This window comes from Panicum virgatum, chromosome 3K, assembly GCF_016808335.1.
Source record: "Panicum virgatum strain AP13 chromosome 3K, P.virgatum_v5, whole genome shotgun sequence".
In the NCBI taxonomy this organism is placed as follows: domain Eukaryota; kingdom Viridiplantae; phylum Streptophyta; class Magnoliopsida; order Poales; family Poaceae; genus Panicum; species Panicum virgatum.
In genome coordinates this window covers 49,875,234-49,890,258 of record NC_053138.1, presented here as the reverse complement: position 1 = coordinate 49,890,258, position 15,025 = coordinate 49,875,234, and the positions used below count along the sequence as shown (strand labels likewise).

At 49.4% G+C, this 15,025-nt stretch overlaps 1 protein-coding gene across 1 annotated transcript; it reads right to left on the bottom strand.

The window, feature by feature from the left end:
• Positions 1-549: 549 nt before the first annotated feature.
• Positions 550-3,201, bottom strand: LOC120699459 (putative polyol transporter 1). The gene is made up of 3 exons (XM_039983463.1): positions 2,816-3,201; positions 2,337-2,683; positions 550-1,832 (listed from the first exon to the last, which is right to left on the bottom strand). Exons 1-3 carry the CDS (start codon positions 2,946-2,948, stop codon positions 840-842), a joined length of 1,473 nt encoding a protein of 490 aa, XP_039839397.1. The 5' UTR covers positions 2,949-3,201; the 3' UTR covers positions 550-839.
• Between the last annotated feature and the right edge of the window lie 11,824 nt (positions 3,202-15,025).

Sequence of the window (15,025 nt, the reverse complement as noted above, 5' to 3'; positions counted from 1 at the left end):
GTTTTTATAATTTTCGGGCAGCACCTCCGTGAGCAAACAATGGGTTGTTAGAAGAAAGAAGTAGGTGGTTTGCTAATTTTGTGGGTGGGTGAGGGGGTGACCCGCCCCTGAAAATACTTTTGCAGGGGCGCAGGTGTTTTGCTATAGTAGCCCGTCATCCTTTGTAGAAGTATGTCACATTTTAACCTGCCTATAGAAAAAAAGGGTGCTTCTACTAATAATTTTTTTATCGTGCATCGTGAAAATATAAATATATATTTATATTTATATATAAGATATTCCATTTTCTTCTAAATTCATGTTCAAATAGCAGTGCACAAAATATAGCTGGTGTAAAAAATATAGATGACCCGTCGGTTGGGCCCATCTAAAACAATTATAATGGACATCATCTAGAAAACTGGAAAAAAAAAAAGCTAACCAGATACCCTGCTTCATCAATCTTAGTGCCACGTCACTCCAAGCAGCCCTTTTTGTAACAGCATATGCAGGGCGGAGGGGGGCAGGGGCCATGGCCCCGCTAATGTTGGTGTAATTACACATAAAATCTCTTAATCTCATTGATAATATTGCTCATGATAATATTGCTCATTAGTAAGGTGTGGCTCTTTCTAATTGTCGGCATTAGTAAATTGGCCTCCTCTATGTTTCAATCCTGGCTCCGCCCCTGAGCATATGCACACTCCTAATTAAGAACCAGTACGTCGTTCAAATCAAAATTTGCAAATAAAATTACACACCAACGAAACAAAATACTGTACTACTAGTAATAATAATTGTACTAGCAAACCCCTAAAAACCTTGCGTTCAACGACGCATAATCGCTGCCTCTGTCCGGATCACGAGAGCGTCGCCCGTGGCGAGGGCTTGTTGGCAACGGCGGTGTCGAAGAGCGACTCCATCTCCTCGAGGCTCCTCCCTTTGGTCTCCGGCAGGAACGCGTAGACGAACACCCACGCCGCCGCCGAGAGCGCCGCGAAGATGTAGAAGGTCTCGGCCATGCCGACCGCCTCGTACATGGAGATGAAGGTCATGCCCACCAACGCGCTCATCACACGATTCAGCGCCGTCCCGATGCCGGTGCCCTGCGCGCGCAGCCGCAGCGGCAGGACCTCCGACGCGTATATCCAGATCACCGGCCCGAACCCCAGCGAGTACATCGCCATGAACGCCGACGCCGCCGCCACGCACGCCGCCGCCGCCCACCACGTGGCCACCGCGCGCACCGAGATCCCGAGGACCAGGAGCGACGCGGCCATGCCCCCCGCGCTGGCGAGCAGCATCGGCCGGCGGCCGAGGCTGTCGGCGAGGAAGAGCGGGACCACGATGGCCACCGTCTTGACGGTGCCGAGGAGGACCGTGGCGCCGAGCACCGCGCGGTCGGAGGTGATGCCGGCGTGGCTGAACACCCGCGGCGCGTACAGGACCATCGCCCCCACGCCGCTCGCCTGCTGGAACACATGCAGGCCGAGGATGGCCACCATCACGCGGCGCACGGCCGGCGCGGGGTGGACCAGGATCTCGCGCCACACGCCCGGCGGCGACTCGCCGGCGCTCTTGGGCGACGCCTCCCGGACGGAGGCTACGATCTCCTGGAGCCGGCGGTCGGCATCCCCCGAGATGCGCGCCAGCACGCGCCGGGCCTCGTCGGTGCGGCCGTGGAGGACCAGCCAGCGCGGGGTCTCCGGCATGGCAAACACCGCGGCGGCCGCGAGGAACAGCGGCGGGACGGCGCCGATGCCGATCATGAGGCGCCAGCTGAGCGTGGTGGGGAGGTCGGCGAGCGCGAAGTCGGCGATGTAGCTGAGAAGGATGCCCGAGTTGATGGCGATCTGGCACGAATGCACGGCATCGATCATTAAACAAAAATTAAGCTGAAGAAATCAAATCACATAATTTAATTTGACAAAATTACATGATGTAAATTAATGTTGTACTAGCACTTTACTACTCTACTCCACATCATGCTTAGTAAATTTGGTCGACAAAGAAAAAAAAAGCATCAACCACCGCTAGTTCTACCACTTGATCTGCAAGTCAGCCCGGCGTGGGCAATATCTTACAATAATTCCGGTCTGATTTGACATCCAACTTAATTTAGGCGCATGAGATCCAATCAACTTTTCAGTTTAAAATTAACAGGTTTCCTTGTATTTATTTAAAACCGCACGTTAAGCTCTAATATATATTAAAAAAATAGTACCTGGTTGATCGACTTGTTTTTTATATCAAATTCCTATTAACTTAATCATCTCCACAACTAGGACCACCGCATTTGCAAGAACAAGTAACCAACGGCAGCCATGCCGCAAACGCCGCCGCCGACGTGACCGTACCTCTGGGATGCAGGAGAGGAACCCTCGCGACCTCGCCGGCGCGATCTCGGCGATGTAGACGGGCGCGACGACGAGTCCGAACCCGCAGGCGACGCCGGCGACGAGCTGCCCCGCCATGAGCGCGGCGTACCCGTTGGCTGCCGCGGTGACGGCGGAGCCCGCCAGGAACATGGCCGCGGAGAGGGCGACGGCGCGGCGCCGGCCCACGCGGTCGCAGGTCCACCCCGCCGCCACGGAGCCGACGAGGGAGTAGATGTTGGTGGCGCCGATGAGCACCTCCAGCTGCCCGTCAGTGACGCCCATGTCCTCCTGCACGAACTTCTGCGCCCCGCTCATCACGCCGCGGTCTGCATCCATGCGGTGCGCGCGCGCGCCGGCGAAAGATCAGGGACACGTCGCAACCCAACGTGATGGTGCGCGGCCATCTCCACGCCGACAACAACAACGACAAGAAGAAGATTCCGGCGGCGCTAGCTTACTGTAGCCGAAGATGATGGAGGTGAGGGAGGCGAGGAGGGCGCAGACGACCGCGTACGCGCTGCCCTCCGAGTCCGCCGGCGCCGGCTCGACGTCGGATAGCAGCCGCGACTCGAGTTCCTCCTCCTTCCTCATCGTCGCCGCGCCGCCGCCGCCTAGCCTGCACTGCAGGCCCCCGCTTGCTACCTAGTAGATAGCCGGATTTACTAATCTCTCATTCTCTCCCTGATTCACCTCGATCGAGAAGAGACAGGTCGACGGCTAGCTATATAGAAGCACAAGGCGCCACGGCGCGGCGCGGCGGCCTGGACGCCCAATGAGATTATCGTGGCGCGCGTGAGCCAGCGCAGCGAGAGGCTACGGTCCCTCGCTAGCTAGCTCAGGTTTGCATTGCCAGCCAGACCGCGGGGGACCTCTATTCATTGCGCATGCGATTGGCTTTCGTGCTGTCGCAGAAGGCTACCAGCGTGTACTCACTGCTCGGCTACAGGGGCCGGAGCCAAGGTGGGGCGCAGGGGCCTGCCCCCCTATGACTGCTCGGCCCCCCTCATGCTCGGCTCACTACCGGATTCACTGGCTTTGCCGAGTGCCGGTTACACTCGGCGAAGACTAGTCTGTACTCGGCAAACTCTTTGCCGAGTGTAACGCTCGGCAAACGCCACTCGGCAAAGCCTCACATGGCAAATGGATCTTTGCCGAGTGTCGAATTTCGGGCACTCGGCAAAGACTTTACCGAGAGCCTTGACACTCGGCAAAGCAGCCACTTGGCACCACCCTGGGCCGGCACTTTACCGAGTGCCTAACGGGCACTCGGCAAAGTGCCGGCCCAGGGTGGCGCCACGTGGCCGCTTTGCGGAGTGCTGGATCCTGGCACTCGGCAAACGTTTGAAACTTTGCCGAGTGCTAGGGTTTTAGCACTCGGCAAAGTACTGTCGTGCTGTCCTATGGAAGGCCACTTTGCCGAGTGTATTGGCTTAAGCACTCGGCAAAGTGGTCTATTTTTCTATTTTCTTTCTTTGCTTCTTTTTTCTATGTTTTTCGATACAAATACAACATATATATATATATATATATATATATATATATATATATATATATATATATATATATATATATATATATATATAAATGTAGGGGTCATTACAGGCAGTTATAACGACAAATATATAATTGTCAATTGCGACAATAGCATCGATACAAATAACACAAGATAATGTCCATCACATCACATAAAACGAGTCTAAAAGTCCATCACATAGATAGAGTCCGAATACAAGTCCATCACATCATATCACAAGTCCACAAGGGTACTACAAGTCCATCACATCACAAGTCCAGTAGGGTACTACAAATCACTCACGGTCAGGTGGAGGGGGGTGGCCAAGATTGCCTCAGGGCCGCCGGCGAGTTCTGGTCCGGAGGAGGGTTGTCCGATGCGTTCCACGACTGATTCTGCAAATAGAAACACATAAATTGAGTAAGAATAACAAAGATATAATAATTAATATCTAGAAACAAAGCATACTCACGGGAGTGTCAGAAGGTCTTGCAGGAAAATAAGGCTGAGCTGGTAAGGCGAAGGGAGGAGGCGGCGTCGCATAGTTTATCGACGCGCCAAGTCCTTGCATCTAGGTGACCATGCTGTGCAACATAACCGACTGCTCCTCCCTCAGCTTCCGCTCCTGCTCCAACTTGGCCTCGATCTCCATTCGGCACCTCCTCTCCTCCTCAAACTTTGCCTCCATCTCGGCCTACAAGATTTAAATCTCTATGTTACAATACGAAGCAAAGTTTCATTTTAATCATAGAACGGCCACTAAATCTAAACTAACCTGTCTCTGGTGCATGCTGGCCATTGAAGTCTCAGGCCGTGGGCGTATGGGTGGGGTCGAGTCGGTGGTACTTGCCATAAGCTGTGAGAGACTGGGCGTACTCACCGTGTCGACCAAGCTGTTGGCGATCAAGTACCGGCCGTGCTTATTCCCTTGTCCCGCCCTCATGATGGCTTCTCCGGAGAGTGGCGTGGTGGTCGGATCCCAAGTCTCCCCGTGGAGCGCCCTTCCCACCTCCGTGTACGCATTGATGCACGCGTGGATGCTTGGGTTTGTGTAGGCCTCTGGTGGAGCCGCCGGGTTGTAGGCCACGCCCGACGTCGCCCTGCCCATGTGAGACATGGCGTATGCCGTGAAGTCGTTGTAAGACTGGCCTGGATGAGACTCTGACTGCCAAGAAGTCAACAAGATGATTAGTAAGAATTAAAAATATAGCTTTAGAAAGAATGAAGAAATTAGTGAACTTACCCAAGTATTCTTGTACTCGCCGAGGCTAAGGCTCCCTTGATGATGTGCCGGACCCGGCATCATCAAGCGGCGCTCTCGGCATAAGGCGTGCTGGCGGGCCCAATCCTCGTTGATCCACTTGTCCACCATCATAGACCAGCACTCGGCCTTGTTTGCGCACCAGATCGGAGGCACCTAAACGTAATGAAGTGCATGACATATTGTAATATCAAATACAAGATAAATGAGTAGAGATGACATTTATTTACCCTTAAGTACTGGTCTCGCGTGAGGAAGATGTCCCTTGCGGCTGGTTTCTTGACACTCCTCTTCTCGAACTCGGCGCAGTACACAACGACGGCCTGGACACGCGCCTCGTAGTGCATGTCCTTCACCAGCTTGTAGCAAGCCTGGTGAGCCAGCTCGTTCGCCCGGGCCTCATAGCCTTCCTCGCACCTGTAGAAATTCTGCATATATATCCCACAAGATAATTACAATCATTATTCCAAAAATTGAAACAAAATGCGATATTTCAACCATTTTAGTGCGAGGATGACTTACCCACAACTCTCCGACCACCCGCCTCGCTTTGGTGGTGAAGTTTCTTCCTTCGCAATCAGTAGCGTCCGGGCTGGCCATGTAGTGGTCCCACGTGTATGCCGGCTCCAGCACCCCGGCATGCATCACGAGCCCGGGGAAGTGCAGCCGGCACAAAAGACCCAAGATACCATTGGGCTTCCGTTTGTGCTCACCAGGCTACACAAAAAACCACCCCCTGCAAGAGTGTTTAAGGTAAAATTTTATTTAGTATTGCAATTTTAAATATATGTAATGCATAATAAATAAGTACTAACATACTTACTTAGGCTCTAGTGGCCGAATCATCGGATGTCTCGCTAGAGGTATCGGACGTCGCGGGAGTTGCGACGGTCCACGCAACCACACCACCCGCTCATCTCCTGCCGCCCCCTCCTCAGCCTCCTCCTCGTCCTCCTCCTCGTCCCCCTCCACGTGCTCCTCCTCCTCCTCTACAGGAGAAGGGGTCCTCTCCCTCCTCCCCATCCTCACCTTACCTCCTCCACCACTCCCACTACCTCCTCCTCCACCCCTCCCTCTCCGTCTCCCTTTCCCTCCCCCTCCTCCACCACCTTTGCGAACACTACGGCTCCCGGACCCCTCGGGTGCGTCGGACCCACTACCGCCTCCTCCACCACTACCTCTGTACAAGGAGCTCAGCTAAGTCATCTTGTGACCGCCTGGCATCTTTGTTTAGTTACCTGAAATCAAAAGGAGTGAACGAATTAGTCAGGATAAACAATACTTGCAAATAAATAAAAAATAAAGAAAATATAACTACAAATTAACATAATATATATTAAATATTGCGAGTCCTACATGTTTTAGAAGTAGTCATCATAATTGGGATTAGCTGGATCGTAATCCTCATCATCACTATCAGCTATGTCAACATAACCAGCAGAATCCGAAGGAGGAATGTCGTCTTCACTGTCTTTGCCTAAACGTAGTCGCTCTAGTAATTGTAAGTCCTGAATATTTTGAACCTCATCTCCACCTTCCTCGTCAACTTCCCTTTCATTGTCGACTTCCATTCCAATCTCGTCGGATAAGTCTATCTCAAAACTCCCTTGTAGCCCCTCTTCTTGAAAAAACTCTCTATCATTGTTGTAATCTTCGTTGTTTGGGAGTGGTAGTTTGCCGTGTGGCGATACTTTATACACAACATCCCAACCCCAAAGACGGTGGTCGGTTTGGCACGGGTTTGAGAGATAATAAACTTGTATGGCTTGTTGAGCCACAATGTACACATCTTCGCCTTGTAAAGTTGAATCCTGTCGAATTTCGACTAGGCCAACACTAGGGGTATGTCTTGTTAATGTTGGATCAAACCAATGGCATTTGAAAATGACTGGAGTGAGCGGTACAGAACCATGAAACTTGAGTTCGTATATTGTTTCAACTCTTCCGTAATACTCGACTCCATCTTGACCCGGCGTAAAAACGCCGGTATTAGTGGTTCTTCGATTGGGTCGACTCTGCTCGTATGTCATTGTGTGGAAGCGATATCCGTTCACGTCATAAACGTTAAACGACTTGACCCTGTAGCTAAAACCATCGGCAATCTGTCTCAACTCAGTACTCATGGACGAATCAGTTTGGCCCTGCAAGCGTATGCATGATAGTTTGTCATATAGTTCGAGGACAACGAAATGGAATAGAACTATGAATTCAAGACTACCTTCTGTTGAAACCAATAAATAAAATCGGGTTGTGAATTTCCCGCGCCATTTTTAAGAAGGCTCTCCATTTCCATCGGGGTTGGAGCCCTTTAGCGACGCCAAAATAGTTGTTGAAATTCCCTGTATCAAAAATGACAAAGGGGGTTGGATGCTAAGTAGTGGAAACTTGTGAAACGGAAACTCATGAATTGGGCACAATGTTGAGTACTTACGCAATATACGGCTCCACCTCGGAAAGGTTGGTCAACACGTATAGCATGATACGGCTCCACTCTTCATGGTTCAAGGTCTTGTACCTCGCATCACTTGCACTTCCAAGTTGTCCTCGGAAGATGCTGAGACTCGATTCATTATCGCTAGCATTGTAACGAGGGGGTGGATTATGCACGCTGGGAAGATTGTCACCATAGTATTTGGTTGTGAAGTTTGACACCTCCTCCAGAATATATGACTCTGCAATAGAAGCTTCAATTTTACATTTATTTTTGCATTTTGTTCGAAGGACCTTCTAACATCTCTCAATTGGATAGCACCAACGGTACTGCACAGGCCCCCCATCCATGCCTCGTACGGAAGATGTAGAAGCAAATGCTGCATCGGATTGAAGAAGGTGGGTGGAAAGATCTTCTCCAGCTTACATAGCAACACAGGGACCACTTTTTCCATGTCCAAAATGACGACTCGAGATAACTCCTTAGCACACAGCTGGCGGAAGAAATTGCTCAACTCTGCCAACACTCGCCATATATTATCAGGGAGATAGTCTCGAACCATCACAGGAAGAAGCCGCTCAATCCATATGTGGTAGTCATGACTCTTTAGCCTGTTGATTCGCATCGTAGTCAAATTAACTCCCCTCCTCAGATTCGCTGCATACCCATCTGGAAATTGTAACTTTTGGATCCACTCTAGTGCTTCCTTTTTTTGGGGCCTCGTTAGGATGAAATCCGCCGGAGTCTTCCTCCATTATGTCCCTGGTCTCGGAGTCTTCATTTCGTATCTTGGTCTATCACACAATGTTGCCAGATCCACTCGAGCCTTGACGTTGTCCTTCGTCTTATCAGGAATGTCCATGACAGTTCCAAAAAGAGCCTCGCCCTAATTCTTTTCAGTGTGCATGGCATCAATATTGTGTGGAAGGAGGAGATTATTAATATAGGGAAGCCTCCACAAGCCAGAGACCTGAGTCCAGGAATGTTCTTCGCCATATCCCACAAAACCACCTGCATCATTGACCTGGAGAGCATCTATCTGAGCATGAAGCACGGCACCCGTCAGCATCTGCGGTGCAGATTGTGTAACTACGACACCTTTCGTGAAGTTCTTAATGTCTCTTCTAAATGGATGGTCAGCAGGAAGGAATTGTCGATGTTTGTCAAACGACGAATACTTGCCCCCCTTTCTCAACCAAATGAACTGCAGAGTTGCCTTGCATGTTGGGCATGTGAACTTTCCATGAGTACACCACCTGCAGAAAATGCCATACGCTAGGAGGTCATGCAGAAAGTAGTGGTACCACACATACATTCTGAAGTTTGTCTTTGTCGCTCGGTCGTACGTCCACACCCCCTCCTCCCATGCTTTGATCAACTCATTGATTAGAGGCTCCATGTAAACACTCATTTTATTCCCTGGGTGCTCAGGAATAATCAACGACACAAATATGGTTTGTCGTTGAAAGAGAACGCCGGGGGGGGGGGGGTGGGAGATTCAAGGGAATAACGAACACGGGCCAACATGAGTACGATGCGACCATCATACCATATGGATTGAACCCATCGGTTGCCAGCGCAACACGTACATTACAAGCTTATTTAGCTTTCTCATGATGAATCTCATCAAAATGAGTCCATGACTCACCGTCGGAGGGATGCACCATCTTATCTGGGTTGTATCGAACACCTTTTTTGTGCCATGTCATCTGTTTCGCGGTTTCCTCGGTCATATAGAGTCTTTGGATCCTCTGAATGAACGGAAGATAACGTATGATTTTCACAGGAATCGTGAGCTACCTCTTAGGCTGACCGTCACCAGCATCCACCTCCAGGAATCTTGAGGCTTTGCATTTTGGACAGTAAGTTTCATCCTCGTGCTCTTTCCTAAATAAGATGCACCCATTAGGACAAGAATGTATCTGGTCATATGGCATCTTCAGTGCACTAAGGATTTTCGTCGCCTGATACATTGTCTTGGGCAGAATGTGATCTTCCGGAAGCATGCTCTCAAAAACAGTCAACATACTATCAAAGGCGTCTCGGCTCAGGCCAAACTAGGACTTTAAGGCCATAAGGCGTCCAATGCCGTCCAGCTGAGAAACCTTTGTTTGGCCATGAAGAGGTTTTTGTGCCGCCTCCAACATCTCGTAAAATGCCTTTGTGCTTGCCTCTGGCTCCTCCACCTGCGGTCCTTCACCGAAATGTGCCTCCTCATAGTCGTCTAACATGTCTCCAATCCCACCAGCAGCATCACATTCATCAATGCGTTGCCACACGACCTCGTCCCTCGTACGATGGGCTTCACCGTGAAAGATCCCCCGGGTATAGTCTGGCGTAAATCCATAATTGACAAGATGTTTGCCCATGAACTTCTTTGTCTTTCGTTTCTGGTTTCCACAACTCTTGCAGGGACACCACATGAATCTCGAACCTTCAGCTTGTGCCTATGCCCCTTCCAAGAACTCGTTAGTCTTCTCAATCCATTCATTGGTCATGCTAGCTGGAGTTACCCGGCCGGTGTACATCCACTCACGGTCATCCATCTTCCAAGATATCAGCGACTACTATCAAAATTCGGCTTAGACTCTAGTAGGTAAAGATAGGTCCTAGTCCCACCCGACCATGCGTAGATAAGATCAGCTGTCCGGGCACTGCGGGCCGGGGGCGGCACGCCCAGAGTGGCACTGCGGGCCGGGGGCGCGGTCCGGCGGCGCTGCGGGCCAGGGGTGGCGCGGCTGGAGCGGCGCAGGATGGCGCTGGCCGAGGTGGCGACGAGCGGCGGCGGCGCCGGCACAGGCCCGGGCGGGGCGGGTCGCCGGCGCGGGGCGGGACGACGGGGCCAGGGCGAAGCCGGGACGCCGGGGCTGGGGCGGCGATGGCGCTGCTCGGGTCGGCGGTGGGGGCGCGCTCCGGGGGCGGCACAGGTCGGCGGCGGGCCGGGGGCACGACGGCGGCGGCGTGGCGCGGAATGTGGGCGGCACGGGTCGGCGGCAAGGCGGGGGCGCGATCCGGCGGCGGGACGGCGGCAGCGTGAGCGTGCGTGTGTGTGTGTTGAGTATGTGGCATGCGTGCGTGTGTGTGGAAGGCGCTGGGATAAGTCCTGAACCCCCCACTTCGCCGAGTGCTGCATCGGCTTTGCCGAGTGCCCGTGATCTAGCACTCGGCAAAGCCCTTTAAAAAATAATTCTTTCGTATGTTTGCCGAGTGCCGGGTCAGGTGGCACTCGGCAAATTTTTTTTTACAATAAACTGCGAATTAGAATGCAAATAAACCATGAATTCAAAAAAAATATTATTTCATGCATAATTATTTCAAACTCAAATTATAACAATTTGTATTTCAAGTTTCTTGATTTTATGCGAGAAAATCTGTTATTTCATGTGTTTATAAAGTCAAATTTAATTTATATCAACAAATTTGTTTTGATGAGGTATGTAACAAAAATTTAGTGACTATCAACTAAATAATTTACCAAAATAATGCAACAATTTATGGTTCATGATTTCATGCAAAAAATCCTATTATTTCATGCGTTTAAAGATCAAGTTGAAACTAAATATATATATTGATTTTCAATGTGTCCCATAAATAATTTTATATATACATAACGAAATAAAAAATTAACCAAATTTTCAGAGGACACATATTTTATTGTTATTTCTCTATATAAGAAGTCTCACGTTGAAAATCATATGCAACTTTCATTTCAACCACAAATCTCTTTGAAACTTCTCTGGAGATTCTCCGGCTTGTAAGCGGCGTACATTGTCACGTGTCTGAAACACTATCAATTTTTTTCCACTCTATCCTCGCATGAAACCAAGAGATTTGCACAAGTCCCATGATTTTTCAGACATTGTATGCTATTTTTGGTTTTTTCCGAACGTCCGTGCACACGCTTGTGATCAAGTTTCCGAGTAAAGATGCTTCAACTTTTAAGTTCTTTCGCGCATACGGCATCAGTTTTGATTCACGTACATCAATATCAAATTTCCATTCATTGATTTCGAAATTTCGACCCACTTCTAATTTTAAATTGACTTCAACCGATTATTCCCCTCAAACAAATAAATTAACAGAAAATAGTAAACCAATCAATAAAAGTATTTATGTTACTAGGCATTACATTCTCAAATTTAAGTACAGAACAAAAAAATTTGAAAGTTCAAAAAAAAAACCACGTTTGCCGAGTGCTGGAGCCCGAGCACTCGGCAAAAGAACCTTTGCCGAGTGCCAGCTGTGGGCACTCGGCAAAGATTTGATCTTTGCCGAGTGCCATGTGTAGACACTCGGCAAAGACTTAACGTCATGAGCCACCCTAACGGCCGGCGCACGGCGGGCGCGCGTGCTGGGCACGTGCGCAGTCTTTGCCGAGTGCGGGCCCGATGGCACTCGGCAAAGAGCAATAGTTGCTGAGTGTCATACTTTGCCGACGGCCAGCTCTCGATGAAGTTAGGGCATGCCGTGTGCCACGTGTTTGCTGAGTGCCCTTTGGCTGGCACTCGGCAAAGATCATGTTTGCCGAGTGCCCGTGGTCTGGCACTCGGCAAAGGCCGCGACACTTGGCAATTATTGGTTTTCCGGTAGTGGCTACCGCAAGTCCGCAAGGGCAAAAAAAAACCCTTCGGTCAGTTCTTCACCGGATGATTTAACTGGTGAAGTTGTAGTGTTCATTCAGTGGGCTGCTGGTGGATATTTGTCCGGTGGGGGAACGCGCAGGGTGTTTGATTGGGGGTACAATAACCCAATCCTAGGCTGATTTTGATTTGCGTTCGGCAATTCCTACGGTCAGCGGCAGCTCAAAGCTAAGTTCACTTTCGATGCGGATTCGTCATTTATATGCGTCGATGGCGACTTGATTGATTTAGTTGCCGGATCGCAATGCATTTTTGCAATGGAAATAGCATTGAAAAGTTCCAAAGCTGCTAAGCCACATTATACCACTTATCCTTTTATGTTCCTCACTCACTTTTTTTTTGAGGAGGCATAACTCTTTATTCATCAACAAAGTTATACGAGTTACAAATGCCTTGAGCCGGACTTAACAGCCAAACTAGCCTACCAAACTCAGCATAAATCGCACTCCTTGTGATGGTATGAGCATCCACATTGGAGCACCTGTTCTCATGAACAAAATCAGCAATGCTAAAAAGCGCTGCTCTAGCCTTTATCTCCCTGATGATATGGCCATGAACGGCCATTCCTTCCTCCTTGATTCCTCTGATCACATTAACATTATCCGAGGCTAGCCTGAAGTGTTGAACCATGAGGTCACTTGCCAATGCCAGGCCTTCCTTGCACGCAATAGCCTCAACGGTCTCTGGATCTGAGAGTCCACGAATCACCAACGCAGATGCTCCTAGAAAATTACCTGCAGCATCCCTAGCGATGACAGCTGCCACAGCCTTGCTTGAATTCTTCGAAACTGCTGCATCAACATTGATTTTAACAAGTCCTCGTGGTGGGGGAATCCACCGGGGTGGAACACCTTGGGTTCCCCTCACCGGCGCTGTCTGCACCGTCTTCATCATCTCCATGTCGGCTATAAAATTATTCACAAAATAGTGAGTAGATAGAGGACTCTGAAAAGAGCTCTCGTGGATCGCCTTCCTGCGAGCATACCAGATGGCCCAAAGAGTGACCACCAACCTCGTCGGTTCTTCATGCTTTAGCAAGCTAAAAATAGCCGCTAACCCACCCCTAGGTTCAGTCTCCTGAATTTCACTCATCAGCTGTGTAATTTCCTCGCGTTCTAGAGCACACACACATTTCACCATGTTGCACTCTATCAGTGAGTGCTTCCACGAGTCAGGCATACCACAGATCGAACAAGTGCTTTGAGTAGCCATGTTCCTATGGTGCAGTACATCCCTTGATGGCAAGGAGTGATGAGCAAGCCTCCACAAGAACACATGTATCTTTGATGGTACCTTTACCTGCCAAACCGACATCCATTCATTTTCCTCAGACCTTAAATCTGATCTCCCAGCAATATTCTCTAGGTATGCTGTAGCTCGTTCTTTGTTTATGGCCAACATCCTGTAGGCTGAGCGAACTAAGAAGAAACCCCTCTTTTCATGGTGCCATGCCCAAAAATCCCCTTGTCTCCGAGTACAAAGGGGTATATTTAGAATTGCCTCAACATCATATGGACAGAAAACAGCATGAAGCTTTTGGACGGCCCATGATGCCTTCGTGTGATCTATCAACTCACTAACCATCTGCGGAGGATCAGTCAAATCCCTCCTAAAGGGTCGAAGAGAGTTTTCTCTCGGAATCCAATTCATTTGCCAAATATGTGTTGATTCTCCTGTTCCGATCCTCCTAATTAGTCCCCGCTCCAGGACTTCCCTGCCATCAAGTATGGAATGCCATATCCAAGACGGAGAAGACCCTAGATTAGCATCTAAGAAATCCACATTTGGGAAGTAAACTGCTTTTATAATTCGCGCACTTAGTGAACTCTCCTCCGTGAGAATGTGCCAAGCCTGCTTCGCCAGTAATGAAAGATTAAACAGTACAATATCCCTGAAGCCTAGGCCGCCCATACATTTTGGTTTGATCATCTCATCCCAAGCGACCCAGCATGTTCTCCTTTTTCCATCCTTGCTACCCCACCAGAAGTTCCTTAATAAACCATTGATGTGCTGGCATAAACCTCTAGGGAGCTTAAAACAGGACATCGAAAAAGTAGGTATTGCTTGCGCAACTGATTTAATCAGTACCTCCTTGCCACTTGATGACAAGCACTGCTCCAGCCAACCCTGGACCTTTTTCCACACACGATCTTTAATATATTTGAAAGCCCCGTTAGTGGAAGCACCCACATCTGTCGGCATGCCTAGGTATTTTTCAATCAGAGATTCATTATGGACATCCAGCTCGTCCTTGATAACCTCTCGAAGAGACTGCCTGCAGCCCTTCGCAAAATGAATTGAGGACTTATCCATATTAATCCTTTGTCCAGAAGCTTGACAACAAGTGTTGAGTACCTCCTTGATTTCCTCTGCACTTTCCCTATTAGCTCTAAAAAACAGCAGGCTGTCATCTGCAAAGAGTAAGTGAGACACCACCGGAGCTGATGGTGCCACTTTAATCCCATTGAGTACGGACGACTGATTTCTAACTTTTAACAGGAACGAAAGGCCCTCTGCTGCTAAAAGAAACAAATAGGGAGAGATATGATCTCCTTAGCGGATACCCCTCGAAGGTTTAAAACTGTCAAGTCTATCACCATTAAAAAGAACTGAAAAGGAGACGGATGTTACCATGCACATCACTGTCTCAACCCAACATTGGTGGAAGCCCAAATGGACCATGATTGCTCGCAGATAGTCCCACTCAACTCGGTCATAAGCTTTCCTCATATCTAACTTCAGAGCACAACATCTAGATCGACAAGGCTTTTCCCTCTTCATAAAATGCAAACATTCATATGCCGAGACTATGTTATCTGTAAA

Coding starts and splice junctions, on each gene's coding strand:
- LOC120699459 (XM_039983463.1), bottom strand. CDS start 2,948: ATGAGGAAGGAGGAGGAACTCGAGTCGCGGCTGCTATCCGACGTCGAG. Junction 2,684..2,815: donor CTCCATCATCTTCGGCTACA/GTAAGCTAGCGC, acceptor GCATGGATGCAG/ACCGCGGCGTGATGAGCGGG. Junction 1,833..2,336: donor TCCTCTCCTGCATCCCAGAG/GTACGGTCACGT, acceptor CATTCGTGCCAG/ATCGCCATCAACTCGGGCAT.